Below are 19,907 nucleotides of genomic sequence, written 5' to 3' on the forward strand. Positions count from 1 at the left end.
AATGTGATTTCATGGCTCTCTTCGGTGACTTTCAGGCTGAGGTTATTTACTGCTTGCTTTACTTACTGTTTGTTAATCTGATCTGCAGGTGGGCAAAGATCTATTTTGTAGTCTGGTGGTTGATCTCCTCTGTCATCTGGGTTAATCTCTTCGTAGCTTTACTTCTAGAGGTAAGGAACTGTGTTTATTTTGTATTAGATCCTGAAGACAGGCTCTAATTTGTGTGGGAAATGAAAAAAACCCAGACAACTCTTTGGGAAGAGTATGCTGGTTTTGTGCGTATGCTTCCTTAATCTTTCACCTTGCTGCCCTTCCCCTGAGATGTTGAGGAAGCGTTTTCTTTTTCCTAGAGTATTGTATATGTTATTTGCAACTTTGTCACAAATCTGGTTGTATTTCATTGGATGTGTACATTTGCCATTATAGCTCACTTTATAAAGATGAAAAATATTTTAAGTATTATAAAATTGCTTGTCTCTATATTAGCATTTAACTTCAGCATTAGTTATTCAGGCTGCAGGCTTTTTGCATTTTGATTTGTCAGCAAATGAATTTAGCACTTCAAAATTTGCATTTTTATTTTATTTGGTTGTCCTGTGTTTCTTCCCACCCCAATTTGAATTAATACCCTTTTAGTGTGGAACTGAATAAGAGTGGAACTGATTACTTATTTTGAAGATACCATCTTCTAGAGTTTTTTAAAGAAGCTGTGGAAATGTAGGTACCTAAGCAATGCCATGAAGAACGTGTAGTTCCACTGTTTTCTCGTGTATGCATACTTCTCTGCAAATCCAAATATGTTTGGAATTTTTGATGGTGAAGGGAACATTAATCACAGCCATCTAGTCCAGGTTAATAATCATAGACTTCTTTTATAAGTAATGGAAGAAATTGAGTACCTGTAGAGGGCACTTCACCCCATCTTAAAACCTATGAAAATTTCTTTTAGATATGTTCTTCTTGTTGACCTCATTGAGTAAAATTTACTACTGTAGGCAGAATAGCGAACTTTTAGACAGAAACTTAGGTATGAGCCTCAGCATGAGGCTCAGTCTTGCCCATAAGCATTTCAGAAAAGATTTTCTGTTCTAGCTGGAGGCTAATCCTGTGATGTCTTCTACCTGCTTACTTCTGCAGGGCTGTGGCCAAAGTTTGCTGTAAGAGCCAAGATGCAGCATTCTGTAGCAGGAGTGCAGGATGTCATTATTTTTCTCCCTTTTTTTTTTTTTTTTTTTTTTTGCCTGAGCTGTTTTGTCTACTTCCCAGGTATTGATATGTCAGAGTAATTCAAAATGGCTAAGGGAGCATGACATAACCAGAAGCTGAGTTTAAGTTGTGATGCCTGGACTAGGAGTATGTTTATGTAATGTTGGGTCTTTGAAGAGCAAAAAATTCAAAGCAGGTGAACTCTTGTGGATAGTTCACACAGTTATCTTGGGGAGGCAGTCCTTGCTAGGAGTAGAAGGCAGCAGGGCTGTCTTCTGCTCTACTGTTCTTTCAGCGTGTGATGAGAAAGTTAGTTCATTCCTGAACAACAGGCTCAAATAAAGTAGTGACCTGCAGCCAGTAAATATGCTGATGCTTAAATAAATCACTGCTCTGACACTCTGTGTTAAAAACAAACCTCACTCCCCTCCCAAACCTTACCCACAAACATACTGACCTGATGTAACCTCTTTCCTGGTGTCACTAGAAGTAGCCTTTAGGTTTTTTTCCTGTTCTTCTTACATTTCAGAACTTTATTCACAAGTGGGACCGTCGCTGTCATCGGGAGTCTCTCTCAGATATTGAATACCAGAGGACAGTTGAACTAATGTTCAGGTGAGTTGAACTGGGCTTGATAATCAATCTGTTTTTTTATGTTCATCTGTTTTAAAGAAAGTGTGCTGGCTGCAAGAGGGTAAAAGGCTTGTCTTCTATTTCCTCCATCTGAAGCAAACTGTTTCATCTGTTGGTTTGGAAAAATTCAGTAAGTGCTTTAATTAGGCCTGCTTTAAGCTGACTTGGTAGCCTAACCTTTATATGCTTTCTGCCCATAGCATGATGGGAGAAGAGGTGTTGGGGATGGGGAGTGGGGGCGGCTGTGCTGAGAGGGAGGAGAAAAGGGAAGATGAGGAAAGTGATGCACGTTCTTGGCTTATTATGAAATTGTGGGTGGTGAGTTGATACTCAATGATCATGCACAAGTAGAACTCCTGGTGCACATTGTATATTCAATAGTAGCATTGGGAACATGTTCTCATTTGGGAGTTTTTTCAGAAAAACAAATTTACTGACCTTCAGTTGTATTGTACTGTGTGCAGGAAATTGCTTCCCTGCTTCTTATGGGAAAACAGCTGCTGGTTTCCATGACACATCTGTAAAGGATAGATCACTTGCACGTAGATGCATCTTTAGGGAGCATCAACTTATTGTAACTTTAATTCCTTGTTTCATTCTTGAAACAAACACACGTTACATCTTAGTTATGTGCATTGCAAAATCAAATGCTGAGAAGTTCCCTTTGCTGCCCTTAACCGCTCATGCTTTTTTTTTGTAGAGATGTTTTGGAAGAACCTACAGAGGAAGAGTTGATGGAAAAACTGCACCAGCATCCACACCTGCAGTTATGTAGGTGACTGGTGGGAAGGACTGATTTATTTAGACCTCTGTTTTCTTGAGGTTGTCAGCTGGAAGAAACTGAATGGATTTTCTGTGAGGTGCTCTTAGAGAGGCTTGTAGGACAGTATGTGAGGTTTTGCTTGGCAGTTCTCTGCAGAAAGAGGTTTTTTATTTTTGGTTTATATCTTTTTTTCAAAAAGATTTGAATCTTGCTAATTTGACTTGATTTTTAAGTTGCGATTTTAGAGGAATATTGTAGCTGTTATTTTTATAAACTGTTGATATCAGAATGTTTTATTTTCTCTTTTTTTAAGATGGGAAAGTGTGTTTAAAATGACAGTGCACTTTAAAACATGAACTTGGTGTAACCACTAAGCCTGCTACTTTTTCAGCACAAGAAAATGGAACTGCCTTTTCTGGTAGGTGAGTGTGGCAAGGGCTGTGCCCTGCAATTCATGAATGGATTAGGCAGGACCAGAACAAAATCCTTAAATCTTTTTGTAGTGAGAGTTGAAACACTATTTTTATTGAAATGTGACACCAGCATATCTTACCAAATTTTCAGGAGTTAATCATGTCAGAACACAATCAATTTCAACAGTAACAGGGACTGCCTACTTTGCACATCCTCTCTTTTTCTTTGTTTTTGATCTAGGGTTTGTGCTGTTTCCATCCTGTTGGTAACTTTGAGAGCAATTATAACTTTGAATGGAGCAATTGCACTCGTGGTTTTCAATGTGGTAAAATTGAGCTCTCCTTTAGAGTAAATATTCTCATGTTGCTTTTTAGCGAACCTCTTCCTTTTACTTTCTTCCAAGTCCTGTTCTACACTGTATCGTATTCCATGAAAAAGCTGAGGAGAATAAACTTTGGCCGGAATGTAGCACCATGATCACTGCGAGTCTCCCACTTAAACAAGGGGAGAGAAAAAGTTGAGTGGGATAATCAAAGTGCTTAGAAGCTCAAATTTTCATTTGAGTCTGTGGGAATTGAAAGTGCTCAACCAATATTGCAAGATCACGTTCTTTTATGGCTTCATGACCACATGCTGTACACCACTAACTTTAACCTGGGTAATACTTTTTTGTTAAATAACTTCACCAACAAATCTAAAATGGAGAATTGACAGTAAGCTGTGTCCATGTGCTTTTCATTGTCCCTTAGTATTCCTCTAAAAAAAGGTGGGGTTTTTTTTTAATCTTTGTCATATAACTAGTAAATCACTATGAAGAATAGAATCAATCCCAACTACTATTTTTATATGTAAAAATCAAACTACCCTTTGGGCTGCTGCCTTGTCATTGAGACACTTGTCACCAAAATAGACATTACTGTGATCATCTCTGCATTGACAAAGGCTTGGGGAAGGTAACTGGCCATAAAACACTGCTGCTATGTATAAGTTATTTGATCCTTTTTTAGATAACAAAACATTTTTCAAAATTGCCAAGCAGTCATCCTTTATACTTTTCCTCCTCTTTTTTCATCATTCGTCTTTTCTTTTTTTCTTGCTTAAGAGAGAGGAAAATATCTGGGATGATGGTACATTTTTGCTCAAAAGCGTATTTCTGCCTTGTCTCACTGTTCAGAAGTTGTGTAGTGATTCTTGTCTGTTTCTTTATCTTCTGCTTATGTTTTCCTTGTGCTATGGAACAAAATGTGTTGTAGCTTGCACATGTGTAGAATGAATCTGAACTGAGCTCTGAGCTACTCCTGCAATCTTTTTTTACTTGCCTCCTAAGCCGTGCTCTCGTCTGTGTTCAGTATCTTGTCTCTGTTCCAGAATAATCTACCCAGTAACTCACTTTGGCTCGTTTCAGTGGTGTTACCATGCTTGTTTTCAGTCATGCACTTAGAACACACATCATGGCAAGTAGATAAAGGCATCAGCACACAGTTTTTCTTCTAGATTTGAGTTTCGTTTTTTCAGTATGGCTTTATGTCAGGATGGTTTCTGCTCCTCCTGGCATGATGTAATCACTGCCACCAATTTATTGGCACTTATTAACAGAGGTTAAATAGCCTATTTTACCTTTTTACTGGGAAAAAAAAAATTATTTTTGTTTTCCACTTTTCTGAATACTTGAAGAAGTAGCTTTGCCTTGCCAAAAAGTAAGTGGCCGGTTCTTATTAACCTGCAAGTTTAATTTTTTTTTTTTTTTTTTTTTTTTTTTTTTGTCTCTTAAGGTTGCCTGGCTTTGGGGGTTGGTTTGTTTAGGGTTTTTTTGGCCATTACGTTCCACTACAATCTACCAAAGTAACACAAATTGGTGTGGGATTATCATAAACATCACAAATGTCTCCTTATGCAATCTTTGCATCTGGACAAATGTAAAGAAGGCTTTCTGAAGGGAATAGTCTTAGTCTTGTTCTTGTTTCAAATATGTGTAATTGACTGAAAGTGTAACTAGAATTTAATACAGAATTGTGGTACCTAGTGTCACTTGTATTGGAAGATGTAAACGACCACAAGTCTTATGCAATAATTGTAGAAGTCATGAAAATGAATGTACGTAACTGGGTAAAATTTGAGGTTTGCATTATTAAAAAAAGTTCCTTCTTAAAAGATGAAAATGATTGAAATGTGTTGAAATGGATTCTTGTGGTTTGTTTTTGCTCTTCCCCCGTTACTGATTTCTGCTGTGCTTAGCATCTATGCTGCCATTATCTTTACTAATTGAAGGCTGGGCCCATGGAAGAGGTTACATGCAAGTGGGACTTAAGTGCCTGGTTTCAAAATGCAGGACCTAAAGTATGCTGCTCTGTTATTCTCCAGTTCTAGAGGCGCATAACAGCATGTGTAGGTACTTGATACACTTAATTTTTAAGGTGAAACTTCAGTGGAGCTGAGCGTTGAGGGTGTTGAGGAGCTTGATTGCCATTTGCATTTCAGTCTTTGCATCTGCAAACTAGGTATTTTTCAGCTTTTTTTTTTTTTTTTTTCTTGAAAAGATTAGTGCAATAAGCATTTTCATAGCATTTCAACTGGGACAGATTTTGCACATAGTTTATTACTGTCCGTAGCATTCTTTTGAAACACGTTCTGGTTCAGAAGATGGTTTTTTTTTTTTAAGAACAGAACAAAATCAGTTCTGGGTCAAGCTAAAGGCTTAAGTTTGCTGATGTCTCTGACAATGGCTGTTGTGGATGCTTAGGTGAAGCATGCAAAAGCCAAAACAAATAGAAGATCATCTTGTGTTAATAAATCAGGCTCAGATTTTTCTAGCTTCTGAAGGAGGGCCTTAATCACCAGACTGTTGGCTAATTTGGGGTTCCTCAGGTATTGTTTTTTTTTTCCTTCCTGATTTGCTATGAATTTGTATTACTTAAAGATTTAAGAGTGGAGGGAGAGGATGGACGCAATGGAAGTGTTCTTGATTCTTTCAGTAGAAATACAGTGATAAAACTCACAAGCACACTTAACTATGAAGAAACTTAAAAAGCTTGTATTGGTCAGAGCTGCAAATAGGGCGGCTAGAATAACCTAGTAACTGTATAGAAATGACAGACAAAGGAAGAAAGACTGTCTTGAGTGTCACGGGTTTGTGTGAATAAAGTGCATGAGACGTGCTTTCTTGGCCTCTCTTTGTTGTGGTGATATTGTACATTTCTTGACACATTTTAGGGAGTATTGCTTTTTCATCCCTCTTAACACTTTTTAATGTGCATAAAAATATAGGGACATACAAAGCTATAAGAAAAAATGGGGTCTATAGGAAACTGATGCAGGTTATAGATTAGTTACCTTTACCTCCCATTTCAGAGATATGTTTTATCTTGTTAGATGGTTTATCTTTTCACCTGCCAGTATATTATGAGGAGTACCTAGTGTTACCACAGCTTCTGCTATTGTTTAATATTGTACTTTAGTCAGTAGAAGTCATTTCAGTACTCTATCTGTCTTGGGTTTTTGTTGAAAACAAAATAAAAATAGGTGTCTGCCTGCTTTTTTTTTAATGTAGGTATTGATGATTTTTTTTTTTTTCTTTCACTAGATTTTTGTCTAATTAAAAGCCCATTCAACTGATGGGAGTTTTCACCAAATCAAATGGTTTTGACTTAATCTGCAGCCTTTATAAACATTCAGGGCCATTTGTTATGTGAACTCTGGGTAGAAATAATTTGGGGGTGGGGGGTGGAGGGTTAAGATTTGGTTTCTATTCCAGCTCTAACTACTTCACTATGTAGGACACTGTTTCAAAATGACCTTGATAAACTAGAGGAAATTGCCAAAATTATCAGAGTAAAATTTAAGAGATAAATATGGACTGTTACAGTTTAGAAGCACAAAATGTAGAAGTACATAGCAGGGAGTAAGTGGTATTAGAAGACAAATATTATAGGGCTTAGCGTACTACAAATTGAATGAGCTAACAGCATCTGAAAGAGATCAAAAGAAAATCATTTTGCTGTAATTTGTAATAGTACTTCCCTTTAGGCCCCACTATTCCCTTTTTGGGCCCTGCATTTTAAAATAAACAGGTGGGGGGAGGTATTTGTTATAGGACAGTAATAGAGGTCTTAAGAAATTTGGAAGGTGTGAGTTGGGAAGAACTTTGAAGGAAATAATTTGTTCAGGCAAACAAGAGACAGGCAAATAGTTTTTAAAGAATATTCAAGTGTGTAAATGGTTGAGAGGAGCAAACTGTTGATGTTGTGTAATCTCTGTGTGCTGATTGTAGGACAAGTTGTAGTCTGGATTTTGGCAAAAAAGAGTTGCTGGATATGAGGGAAGCTTCCTAACTCAGAGCACTGTACTCTGGGAGGTCACAGGCTCCCCTTCACTTGAGTGCCCTTTTAGGAAGTCACCTGCTACAGCTTTGGATGTTTGTGAACCTGCCCCTGCTTGGCGGTGCCTCAACTGGTCCCTGAGATCCTGTCCCGCCTACCTCTCTGTGGTTTCACTGGAAAGAATTCCCATGGCTGTAACAAACCTTGCTTTTGTTGTTACAGCATGTGTTGTTGGTTCTAGCTAATGGCTTACAAATGTTTACAGCATGCAAGTATTTTACAAGTAGGGATAGCAAAAAAAAATGTGTTCCTTCAGCTTCCCATTATAAACAGGAAGATGATATTTAGTTGTATGTGCTCTGTTGCTAATACTCGACCAGCATCCCCTGGTCCTTGCACTATCTCCCTGGAGTTCTCCATGCAGTTCTCTCTGCTGGGTTCCCTTTAATCTCATTTCTACATCCCTTACCTTTTTGGGTAAGTGGAAGAACATGCTGCCCTTCTCCCGGTTTGTGTTTGCTCACTGGCAAGCCAAGCAGATCAGATAACTTGATCTTTCCCTTCATGAGAACGCTTAATTTGGGCACTCTGCTCTACTTGCTACCAGTTGTCACAAAATGCGTGACACTTACATCTTTGACATTTTAGCTCTTCTATCAAACTTGGTTTGGTGAAAGAATTTAACAGTTATTACCAGCAGGCTGATGCTGCATAATTCCTAGAAGCAGCTAGAAACTCTTACAAAAAGTAATACTGTATTGTTGGGAATTACGTTAATTGAAATTGGTCTGATGTTTCACTGGATCCAAGGCAGCTTCCTGGAGGATCTGCAGTCCTTCAGTGAGAGTTGAGCACTTAGACTCCAATGGGGAGAAAAGGAGATGGTCCAGAGACTTAAGCATGCTCAGCATCGTTAGTCAGTTTGTAGAAGTGTGGGCTAATGTGTTTCAGAACTGTGAGCTGGGCTTTCCTGCATCCTCCAGGGATACCATCACTTTTTTTTTTTTTAGAGATAAAATAGATCATGGAGTATCTAAATGAAGAAGTTAAGGTCATGGGAAATCTGTTGCTAATTCAGGAATAAATACCAGATCCTCAGACTTCTTTAATCATAAACTTCATATTTCATTCTGTACTTAAATCTTTTTCTGTATTTGTAGAGCTACTATTTTCCCCAGCATAAAGTGAGAGAAAATGTTCAGGAAAAAGCCTCAAGGCTGAGATGGCTTTCTTCAAATACTAAGTACATAGTGATGTGCACAGCAAATTACTGGAGGAGCCACTTATCATTATCTCCCATAAAGAATATGAGAAGAACTTCAAGACTGTGTATAAAATGGAGTCACAAGGCATAATAAGTATGTGTGTTTTTTAAAAGTGTCTTAGTTAACTAAAATTGTTGCAATTCTGGAGGAAAAACTGTGGTATATAGTTACCTCCATCATATATGCTCTTGTTTGCCAAAGGTAGCAAAATGATATTTTGTCATGAATTACCCATGTTGCCTCCTATAAGGGGAAACTTAAATGGTTTCTCTGACTTACAATTCCAGCCATTTATGTAGTTTATTTGCACTGATTTTCATATCTTGTCCTATACTTAGAATTTTTCCACAGTAATTGTATAAAAAATGGTTTATTGATGTTGGTTTTTTTTTAACTTGGAACTGTAAGTTGAAGATGATTGCAGCTTGTCCTTTTCTTTAATGCTAGAAATTCCTTATAACAGTCTCAGTCATCTTTTTTCCATTAAGCTAGTTGAGCAGGTGTTGTCTTTGTTCTGTACAGATACTTTCATGGCCCCCATCATTGCATTATTTGAGTGCCTCCCAAGTATTTTCCTGAAAACATCCTGCTGGGATAGGAAAATATTACTATCCTTATTTTGTAGATGATCAGCTGAGATATTTGGTGATCTGCCCACAGCCAAGCTTGAAATCCGTGGGAGAGTTAAGAATAAAACCTGCAGTCCCTGGTCACTGCCTTTGCTAACAGACAATACTGCCTTCTTTTTTTGCAACAGCTGTGAACTTCAGTTGTATGTTTATAAGATGATGTTGACATTTCCACATCCATTGGTTTATAACTGTGCTACTGCCTGTTCTTGTATGTAACTTTTTTGTTTACTTTGTTTTAAAACTGCAGAAAAAAACTTGGAAACTCTAAACTTCTAACTCTACTTGTTTCCCACCTTATCAAAAGAGGAGGGAGGACTATTACTGATTTGCCATCTGATTTAGCAATATTTAGTAGGGATGATCTGAGGCTGGCACATGTGCTGGAAGATTCCAGTAATTAAGGTACTACTGTAGCTGTACAAAAACACAGGAAAAAATACAGGATGACCATCCTAAACAACAGTTATTTGGCAGCTCCAATTTTCATTTTTGTCAGACCTGAAACTCACTTCAGGAATGCTTGAGTTTTTCTTTAGCCTCATCTTCCTTTGTACTGCTTGTATTTTGTTCTTTGAGGTGAGTGAATGGTCCAACTTTTCAGAGCTGGTGAGTGCTTGCAACATCATACTGAGTTTGGAAAACTGTCGAAGAGGCCAATTGCCCTGCCTGATCTCGTTGACAAAGGATCGTCAGCATTTGAAAGAATGGAAATTCATGTCAAAATAGAAAATGGAGTGCACTTTCAAGACCAAGTTCTATTGTATAGCAGGTGTGTGTCTGTGTACTGTGAAATACAATCTCTAATATGACTACAGGTTGCCTGGCTGGATGCAGAAATAACTTGAGTCAAATTGTAAGAATTATGTTACACAGCCTGTCACATCAGGTAAGCATAAAAATCAAAATACCTTCTGGTCTTAAAGTTAGGGTTATTGTGTAGGATTCTGGCTAAAATCAGACTGGGTTCTGCTAGCTTCTAGAAAAGAATTACCATTTTGTGTGTGATGCAAAACTGTAACACTATAGCATTGAACTGTGTAGTGGTAGTATAACAATGACCTTGTACAACGAGCATCCTACTGAGGTGAGCCAGAAAGTCAGTCTAGCCTGTATTCTTTTATTATGTTAGGTCTCCTTCTTGTGTTTAGGAATGAATTGGTTCCATACATAGTGTGCTGAGCTGTTGCCAGTGCTCTTTTTCATTAAGTAATGATCTTAGAAAGTAAAACTTAAGTCTTTAATGTGTCTTCTCTTACCTGTTTAATACCAGTGAGAATAATCTTGTATTTCACCAAAACTACAAGTGTTTAGTTTCTAGCATCCTGGATAATTGGTGGTTTTTCTGAAAAGACTTGAACAATTGCTTGGTATAGAAAAATGGCTCTAAAGAAGTTCTCTGTAAAATCAAAGGTGAAGGTGTTAAACCCAGACAATAAAACTTAGATCAAAGTAGCCAGCAGAAGGGGCCATAAGAGGAGCAGATTGTCCTTTAAGCTTTACCATGTTGTGTAAGGTGTTACCCCTGTCTTTCTCTAATCAGATTTCATGAAGAAAGCAAAGCTTTTCTTTCCTGACGTAATTCAATCGGAGCCCTCAGCTAGATCAGCAGGAAAAGCACCTGCCTTTCTTGCTTTAGATTTGGTTGATAGACCCCAGTTTTTGATAGGAGTTGGTTAATCCATAACCCAAGCATGTGGCTGCAGCAACACCTGCCATGCAGGTGAGCTTTTAGTCTTGTTAATATACAAATATAGTATAGATTTTTGTATTAACCGTGCACACATACACACCCAATAGTGAACGTCATAAGTAGGAGAATTTAATAAAATGAGATCATAAATGTCTAATGTACTTTTTGTGGGGCAATAAAGTTGCCCACATGTTGTAATTGAGGTCTGAAGTTAACTTGCTTGCTGGGGCCTTTCTAGGGTAGATTACACAGACTAATAGTGCACATGGAAAAATGTTTTTCATGCTCTGCTTTTCCTCCTGTTTTGTCCGCTAGCCTTTCCTCCTTAACTCTGTCTTGGGTTGGTGCCCACTGTAATATCTACTGCCATCAAACTCAGCACTTTAAAATTAGGCACACGTTTGAAACATCTGCTTGATTGAGACCCTCCACAGTGACTATTAAGCTTTTGCCTCTGACATTTTCCAAAGTCCTTAGTTCTTTTCCCATCTCCTAAGTGACCCTGATGTAGTCCTCAGGAGATCTGTAAAGCAGGCTCCTGTACTTCCTAATTGTGCAGATACTGGAAAGTGAAGTGTGGGCTGAAGGTTTGGGTTCAGACCTAAATTTTCTAAAACTCATCTACGTTGTATAGGTGGCCACTGTGAAATTTTGATCTGGAGCACCTTGTATTTGGTTCTGCCCCAAAGTTTCATGCGTGTGATTTCCGATTTGCACGGGGAGAGGTGTTACCTGGCTTTTCACCAGACACTCATGAACAAGTGTTTGGGGAGGACCTCATCTAATTTACTAAATGAGGAAGGGTTCAATTAAATCGCATACAGATAAGATGGTGGTTCAGATAAAAGGGTTGTGACCCATCAATGCGTGTAAGAATCCCACTGAGAGGAAGGCAATTTCACTGGGTAAGACCATTTGCCTCAGTCAATTTGACCTACAGTTGTAATTTTGGTCCTTGGCAAACATGTCTTAATTTGCTGCTTTGACGGTGGATTTCTTTCCAGCAGTTCTCCCACCTCTTCCTGTAAAGGTCCTCTCATTATATTGATCAGTTGTCTTGTCACAGATACTATGCTCTTTGTGAGCTGTCGACACCGCTTAAGAAGGAAATTGTGCAGGACTCATCTGCAGAGCTTCCCAGTCACAGACCGGTGCTTCATGGGAGCGGTAAACAAGGAGATCAGGAGTTTTCCTTTCAGGTGCTGTAACCTCACTTTGAGACAGCAGCTTGCAGAGGTTGGTAGGCTTTGGGTAGCAGAACACTGGTGTGGGTGCATCTGAAAGCTGGAACGCTTAGGGGCAAGTGCAGCCACACGGAGGGGCATCCTTGCCTCTTTCCCCTGCCCAGAGGAGAGGCAGGAGCCCAGGACAGTCTTTTTCCCCTGGAAGCAGCAGCACTGAAGGTGTCCATCACCTCCAGTGAGGTGGGAGAGGAGAGGCCAGCTGTGGGCAGGAAAATGTGAGAGTGGGAGAGTGGTTTTTTGGAGGGTGTGAAAGGGGGTGTGAGGTTATACAACTTGGAGAGCACAGACAGAGGACCCAAGGCTTACCTTTGTGAGTTTGTACTTGGTATGTATTTGTAAGCTGAATTGCAACCCTAACTGTTACAGAAAATAGGAAAGCAGGGAGAAAGATGATGTTAAAAAACCAGGACAATTAACAAAAATTAAAATCCTGAAAGAAGATATAAACATTATCTTTATTGTATTTTTAAAAATTTTTTACATGCTATTTGTTGTCTTTTTTCTTTTGGGGCACGACAGGATTTTTTAAATTCTCTAGTTGTGATTTTAGCCAGCAGAGGGAGTTCAAGACCCCATTTTAGACTGACCATGCAGGTTGGGCTGTATGATCAGCACTTCTGGATGCACTTAATGGAACATTCTCAGCATAGTTAAGTGCTGGGGCCTGAATCGAGGGGCTGGAATACAATCGGGTTTTGTTTTTCATGGCAAAATGTAAAAAGGTATGTTTTGAGGCTGTGAATTATTAGTAATACACATCTGTTTGTACCAAAATGTTTGTATCTGGAACACTTCTGCATTGTGCTTGGAGTATGAAAAATGTAGGAGTGAGAAAGTGAAACTTCTTACAAACTGCCAAATCCAATTTCATTGACCCATCTGAATGAAATATAGTTAAATACCATTAACTGCTAACGAGTCTCAAAAATCTCTGATCTTTGAGAACCCCAGAGAGCAGCAGTAGACAAAATGTTTTGAAAATAACCTCTAAATTTTAGCACAATGATCAAATTTTCTTGTAGATAGTTCTTGGGAAAGAATTTAGTTCTTCCCTTCTTTAGGTTTTTAGTGTATATTCTAGGAGTATGTTCTGTGTATGTTCTGGTGGCAGGGCCATTCTGCTACGTCTTATGTGCCAAAACAACAATAATAATGAAATACGTGAAAATAAATCAAGCACTGCTGCGCTTCCTTTAAACCTATAATTGTGGTTCCTCTGTGACAATAAGCTCTCAACTGAGCATTCATCTGTTGAGCAGTCAGGGTCTTTCATACCATCTCGAGCTGATAACTGAAAATTTAAACCACATTTTAAAGTAATTCATTGTATAAACTGGTCTTTGCAAATGTTAAATTATACTAATTTAAGCAGATGCACATGTTATTGCCCTAGCAATACGGACAAATTCTTAAGAACTGAGCAGCTTGTTCTCTTGTGCAAATACATATTGGCAAAAACTTATTTGCTAGTTTCTTGAATTTCTTTAAGTCAGCATTCTACAAATGTATATTTTTACTGAAAGGAAAGCTGAATTGTTTAAACGTTTGAAGACTTAATTATAGGTGGGGTGAAGATACAAGTAGCAGAATTTCCCTTTTCCCTTCAACCTGATGGGCTACCACTTGTGTTTATATACCATTGCAAACTTAATTTAGATGTAATAGTAAGGACTAAAACAAGTTGTGCTTTGTAAAGAGACCAAAGAAAAGAACTGAACAGTCCCTGAGTGAAAACAGTGAGGGGAATCGGCGTGTCTGGCATTGACATAATACTGCGAAATCAATGCTTTGATCAACTATAAAGCATAACAGCTGTGTGAAAGGTTTGCTGTGGTTAGCTGGCATTATCTCTTGTGTAAAGGAAAGTACATTGTAAACCAGTAAAAATTAACTGCCAGAGCACAATGATGTTTTTGTGACTTGGAATTCAGATAAAGTTTTGCTTCTTTTGGCAGAATGATAGAAAGAACTCGGGCTATTTGCATACAGGTGAAGAGAGGCAGCGATGTCCCATGTTCCACAGGGGCCAAGGCACCACAGGTATGCAAAGTGCTTCAGCTCTAAGTGCTGCCTTTAACTTAACTTGATTTTTTTTTTTTTTTTTTTTTTTTTTTTTTTAACCTGGTTAGTTACGAAGTAGAAAGAAATGGTCTTCGGAAATGGGCAATACCAGGAAAAGTCATTGGGTGGCAGCAGAGCATTTACCACTTACCACAGCATCCCAACAAAATAAAAGCAGAAAGAACTGTAGTTCTGTGTAATTTTGATATAGGTAACTGAAAATGAGATCTCAGAATGGTATCGATGGTGAGAGAGTGCTCTGTGGTTGAGACAGGAGATTTCTCTCCAAAAGTGTGTTTGCATGTGTGTGTGTATCTGTGTGTGTGTGTGTATATATATATGTAAAAATATATTTGTGTATAAACATATATATACATGTACACATAAAAATTACGTCTCTGTGTGGTGTCTGGAAGTTTTAGCTCTATGATAGAGTAGTGAGGAGATTTAATGTGATTAGTACAACTACCAGCTCCCAAATTAGATTCCTTATCCCTGACTGTTCAAGCTTGTTCCTAAGATATATAGCTTGACGCCGGTGTGAATAAAGCTGTGTAATAGTTCTAAATTACTTTTCTGCTGGATTGAATCAAGTGGGTCTGTGAATGTGGCCAGCAATATCCACTTTCATCAAAACTGATAATTTTTATTAGTCATTTCTGGCTCTTTGTAACAAAAGTATGTCCAGCAGGACAGTTAGTATTTATTATCCTTTTAGGAAGGAGTTAACCTCTCCATATTTATTCTACAATGTAAATATTGAGTCTTTTTGGGTAATGTGGATGGTGCTTGAAGGACTTCTGAAAATACTGTCCCTTTTTTTGGAATTAGAAGCTAAGTGTATTTTGGGTGTGTTCATGTCAGTGAAGAGATAGAGAACTTGCTTTTATTTGTTTTATATTTTCCTTTAACATCAGCTGTGGAGAGGGCTGATGCTGTACACCTCACGATGTAGTTCATACAAAAGAATGTGTTATGGCCTTAAGTACGACACAAACTGTAGCATGCATACATACAACCATGCATGTTTCCTTTTCATCATACCCGTTATGAAGTTACAACTTTGCTAGCTTTTGCTAAGTTGTTTGTGAGTTGCTGCTATTGTAAGTAAAAATCTTACCTTCTGACTGCCCATTCTGCTATCACCACTGTGGAAATGCTATCAGTCTAATACTTATGGACAGTATTGCTGCAAATGTGGAAACTCAGACTGAAAGGAATTTAACATCTTTCTTATTCCCCAGCAAAGTAGCAAAAGAAAGTTAAAAATGGGCAACTGTAGAGGAGTATTCCACCATCAGGTTTTAATTTCTGCTGTGTTTGGAAGGCCCCACTATCATTTCATGCTGGAAGCAATCCGCCAAGAAGTATAGGTTGAACTACACATTTTGCAATGCTATGCTACAGAGCCATATTTTATTTTGAAGATAAGCATATAAGGAGTTTGGGGACAAATGCCTGCATTTAGGGTACTTGAAGGCAGTGTAAGAGGCTGCCCCCCACGGACTTTCTACAGGCATCACGGACAGGCTGGCTTGAGAATTGCATGCCCCTGCAATAGGGAGGGACTTCGGGTTTACAGCTCCCACTGAGCACTGATCTGAATGTGAGCTACCAAATCCTTACAGTCTGGACTCCAGGTCTTGCCTTGGTAATGCTGAGTTTTTCTCAACTACACTGATTTCTGTTTGGTTCAGGACTCTGCTGGATTTGGGGGTCCCTGCAGAAGCCAAGGCCCACAACCCATAGAAACAAGGTATTGCCTCTGAAGAAGAGCTGCCCTCTTTGCAAGATCTCCCTGAGCTCAGAATTCAGTGCTTGTTCCTGCACCTCCAGATGTTATTATCTTGTAAGAAACACTTGTAAGAGACACCTAGTAAGAGGCAGCTTTCCCTAGATCCCAGCTCCTTAGGAGCCTTAAACTGTTGTTCACTGATGGCATACGGCCTCTTCAAGGGCTTTTGGCTCCTGCAGAGCTTAATAAAGCCTATTTTACACCCTGTTTTGAGTACTGTTGGGAACTCTTTGAAGAACAATGTCTCTAAAGTTATATTACTATTTTGCTTGTACATATTACTGCTGGACATAGTTACCAGAAGTTAACACATCAATTGACAAAGACATCAGGTGTTCCCTGCCAAAAAGCTTATAAAATTAGGCAAGAAGCAATGTGTGAAAGGAAATCTGTTCAGTTATAGGAAGGTCTCATTATTGTTTTCTTTAGTTTTACTCACCCATTCCAAGCAAGAAGACATGGCATGGAGGTGAACTCTGGAAAACCTGAAGCAGGAAACAAACTCCACAACTTTAGTCTTCACCAAGTGCACCTGGACTTGATCCTTTGTGATGAAATCCTACCTCTGTGTGTTTGTGCCCCTGTCTTCAGGAAGCTGAGAGGGCAGGGCATCACAGCAAGCGCAGATGTTGTAGGTGATCTCAACTGCCATGGTAACAGAGAGGGGAGGCATTCTTGGAGGCATCAACACTGATCTGGTAGGTTAAAGTGAACACATTGCTCTCAGTAATGACGTAATGTACTCTCTGTGAGCAATGTAAGCTACCACACCACTTAGGGAACAATTAGGAGGTAGATGTTACAGCCAAGGCAGCTGCCTAGTGGAAGGCACAAAACAGAGTATGGGGAAAGATGGCAAAGATGGTATAATGGCAGTGAGACTTTGTTTCTCGTATTTGGACCAGATGTCATGAGGTTACAACATTAGATGATCATGTTTGTTGTATCTGCAGTGATTTAACTGTAGTGAATTCAGGACATCCCTGCCATTTTCTCTTATCAGCTTAAGTAATTCCCATGTTAATTTTCACATCCACAGAGCTCTCTGCTTATTTGTGTTTGCCTATACAGGGGGAAAATGTTCCCTCATGCAGTGTTTCATTATTTACTTCCATGCTTTCTGTTAACTTTTGCAGAACGTTAAGGTGTAGACTGGAAATGACAGGCATTATAGTACTGAAGGTCAAGTGTACAAACTCTTACGATACCTCTTTTTGGCACTAATGTGCATACTAGGACCGCAGTCATCAGTGAGAACGTGATGGTAGAAACAACACTTGAGCTTTTTATCTGTAGAGAATTTATTTGAAGCTACTTCGGGATTATGTCAGCCTGTGGTGATTAAGAGAATTAGTGGTAGAAAATGAAGGTGACTGATGGGAGTGCTGTCAATTTTTTGTTTGTAGTACATGTAGCAGAATTTTCTTCTTTTCTTTTGGTCAAAGCCGCTGGTTGAGAAAAGAGGCTGATACTGGAAAAACTTATAAGGCTATTTAGAAGTTCATTATAACTGTTCTAGTACTGACGTTTCACGTTCTTTTCAAGACTTTTTGCTGCTTCTGTCTCTTTGAGGAGTCAGCTCTCTAAATCTCAGTTATGTAGCCCTAAGTTAATTAATAGTTTTTTTGAACAAATTGCCTCTGGCTTTCATTTTCTTTGCATTCGGGGATTTGTCAACCTGATTGCAGAAAAAACACAGTGCCTATTGTCCTGTACCTGTTTTACATGCTGACAATGGAAAAACTTTCTTTTTCCCACAAGTTTGCAATGACATTCTCATCTTCTTTAGGGGTTACTTCAAGAGGATAACCACCATTTCCTCCCAGTTAAGCTTCCCTGCGTCAAAGATGTTTGATTGTTTCCAGTGGGTGGAAAAAGGTAGTTCGCAGGCTGATAATTGCATGTGTACCTCTGCAGGCTGTTGTGAAGGATGCTATCTTAGGGCAAATCTCTAGGAGAGAAAAACATCATGTTAACAAAATAGCATGAAGATCTGCAAGACAGGCACTGACTGGTGTGTAGGGTCCCTACAGCCTCAGTGACTGCAACCAAAGGTCAGACCTGCTAGTAATGCTAGCAGGAATTCCTGAAGGTTCCCTTGGATCTGCCTTGGATTCAGCGAAAGTGCATCCAAACCTCACACGTTTAAAAGGGTAATTTTTAGGCTGACTTGCCTATTTTAATGAAAGTTCGTTTTAGCTAGAAAGCTTCAGACTCTGTAATTAGGAAAGACTCTAAACAAATTCTTGAGCAAACAAAGGGGATAGAAGGTACTGTCATTCTGAAGAAGGTCAACCTAAGTCATTAAAGCATTCATGTATTTTTGGGGCACTTTGAGGTGAAATGCAATGACTCTGAAGTGACAACACTGCAGACAGGAAAGCAATGTACATATGACCGTATGAGCACTAGTGGCATCTGACAGTTTGAGGTGCCCTGATGTCCTAGTGTGTATACTGTCCTCATGGCGCAAGTGATTTCCCAGGAAAATTGAAATGTAAAAATCGTACAGTAATTCCTTGAATCTACACTGAGTATGAGCTATAATGTTGACAGGTAGTGGTACAGTTATCTCTGCATGTGGTAAATAGCTGTCAATAATCCATGTGGTTGCATTAATATCATGAATTCTTCTCTAATATGGTCTAGGATGTTTGAGATAAATTCTGATCATAGATGCCCAAAGAAGCGTCTGTGCTTCTTTTTCTTCAGCATTTTGAATGTTCTTGGTTAAGTCCTGACTTGTTACCCTCATTCGGTGGTAAACTGGTGGCCCAATTACAAAGTGGGGTTTTATGCCTTTTTTCCAGTGTACCACAGACCTTTGGAAGTTCACGTGGTCTTATGTAAAAGAAAATTAATGATTATGTATTATTAATAAAATAATGTTTCCATCATTTTGTCCGTTTCCTCTCCTTTAATTCATCAGCAGAGGGCTGAAGGATTTAGGACCTACTTAATTTAGCTTAAATTCACGGATGAACTACTCAAACTCCCCTCCTGAATGAACGGTTCCTGCCAGGTTTTGACCGTAGATCTAAAACACGCTGTGCTTTCTGAGTGCATGATGTATGCTGCGTACAATAATAAGCTATGAGGTACATCGTCTCCGTATCTGAGTAATGTTCACAGCAAAAACTTCAGATGTCCCTTTTCAAGCAGTATGGCATTTTGAAGCATTATTGTTTTACTTCAGAGCTGCTAAGTGGATTGCCTTTGTGGAATGTGCAGTTTTAAGCTTTTTAGATCTGCCTGATAGTTTCTGGTCTGCGTGAGGGAGATGATTAGATAAGGTGGCTGTAATGGTCCATCTTGATCTGAAACTGATGTCTCTTTCTACAGCAGCCTTAGCTGACTGACTGCTCAGTGCACGCTCAGGGAAGTTCCTCTACTCTCCTTGTTGCATGCCCTACTGAGTTGGGTTAAAAACAGGACTTTATATTCTGAGAATGTAGCCAAAGGTGGAAACTTGAGCTTCATGGGAAAGAAAACAGATCCTTTTGACATCTCAGAATGGGTTAGTCCTTGCAATAACCCAATATGTTTTTCCCAACTAGAAGGCTGGGATTCTGAGTTCGTGCTTTCTTAAGAGTGGTAGAAATTCATCTGCTACTCTGCAGAATTTGTGGTTAAGTTGCTTTTGAGCTGTTCTGCAGAAGAAGGACTTATTTCTTGATTCTAAGTCCACTGAAGAGTCTGAAAGATTTCCACTGGTTTCAGTGGCCTTTGGTGAGACATGTGATGTATTGTGAAAACAGCAGAGAATGTCACTGTGGGTTTTTTTGACCCTAAAGGCAGATTGGCAACATACCTATAGCCTAGCTTTTCATATTTTTCAAGTGCTTTGCCACTAAGAAAATGAAATAAATTGTTGCTATAAAATTATCA

The 19,907-nt window shown here is 38.9% G+C and overlaps 1 protein-coding gene across 4 annotated transcripts in view; it reads left to right on the forward strand.

Moving 5' to 3' along the window:
- The window catches only part of TPCN2 (two pore segment channel 2), a 34,232-nt gene extending 28,060 nt beyond the window's left edge, over positions 1-6,172 (forward strand). For all 4 annotated transcript variants that reach the window (XM_030039776.2, XM_030039778.2, XM_030039777.2 and 1 more), the window contains 3 exons: positions 89-170; positions 1,736-1,821; positions 2,540-6,172. In XM_030039776.2, coding sequence (XP_029895636.1) covers positions 89-170; positions 1,736-1,821; positions 2,540-2,618 — 247 coding nt within the window. In that variant the 3' untranslated portion in view covers positions 2,619-6,172. The remainder of the gene's footprint in view (positions 1-88; positions 171-1,735; positions 1,822-2,539) is intronic.
- The last annotated feature ends 13,735 nt before the right edge of the window (positions 6,173-19,907 follow it).

The sequence above is a fragment of the Aquila chrysaetos genome, chromosome 16, assembly GCF_900496995.4.
Source record: "Aquila chrysaetos chrysaetos chromosome 16, bAquChr1.4, whole genome shotgun sequence".
In the NCBI taxonomy this organism is placed as follows: Eukaryota; Metazoa; Chordata; class Aves; order Accipitriformes; family Accipitridae; genus Aquila; species Aquila chrysaetos.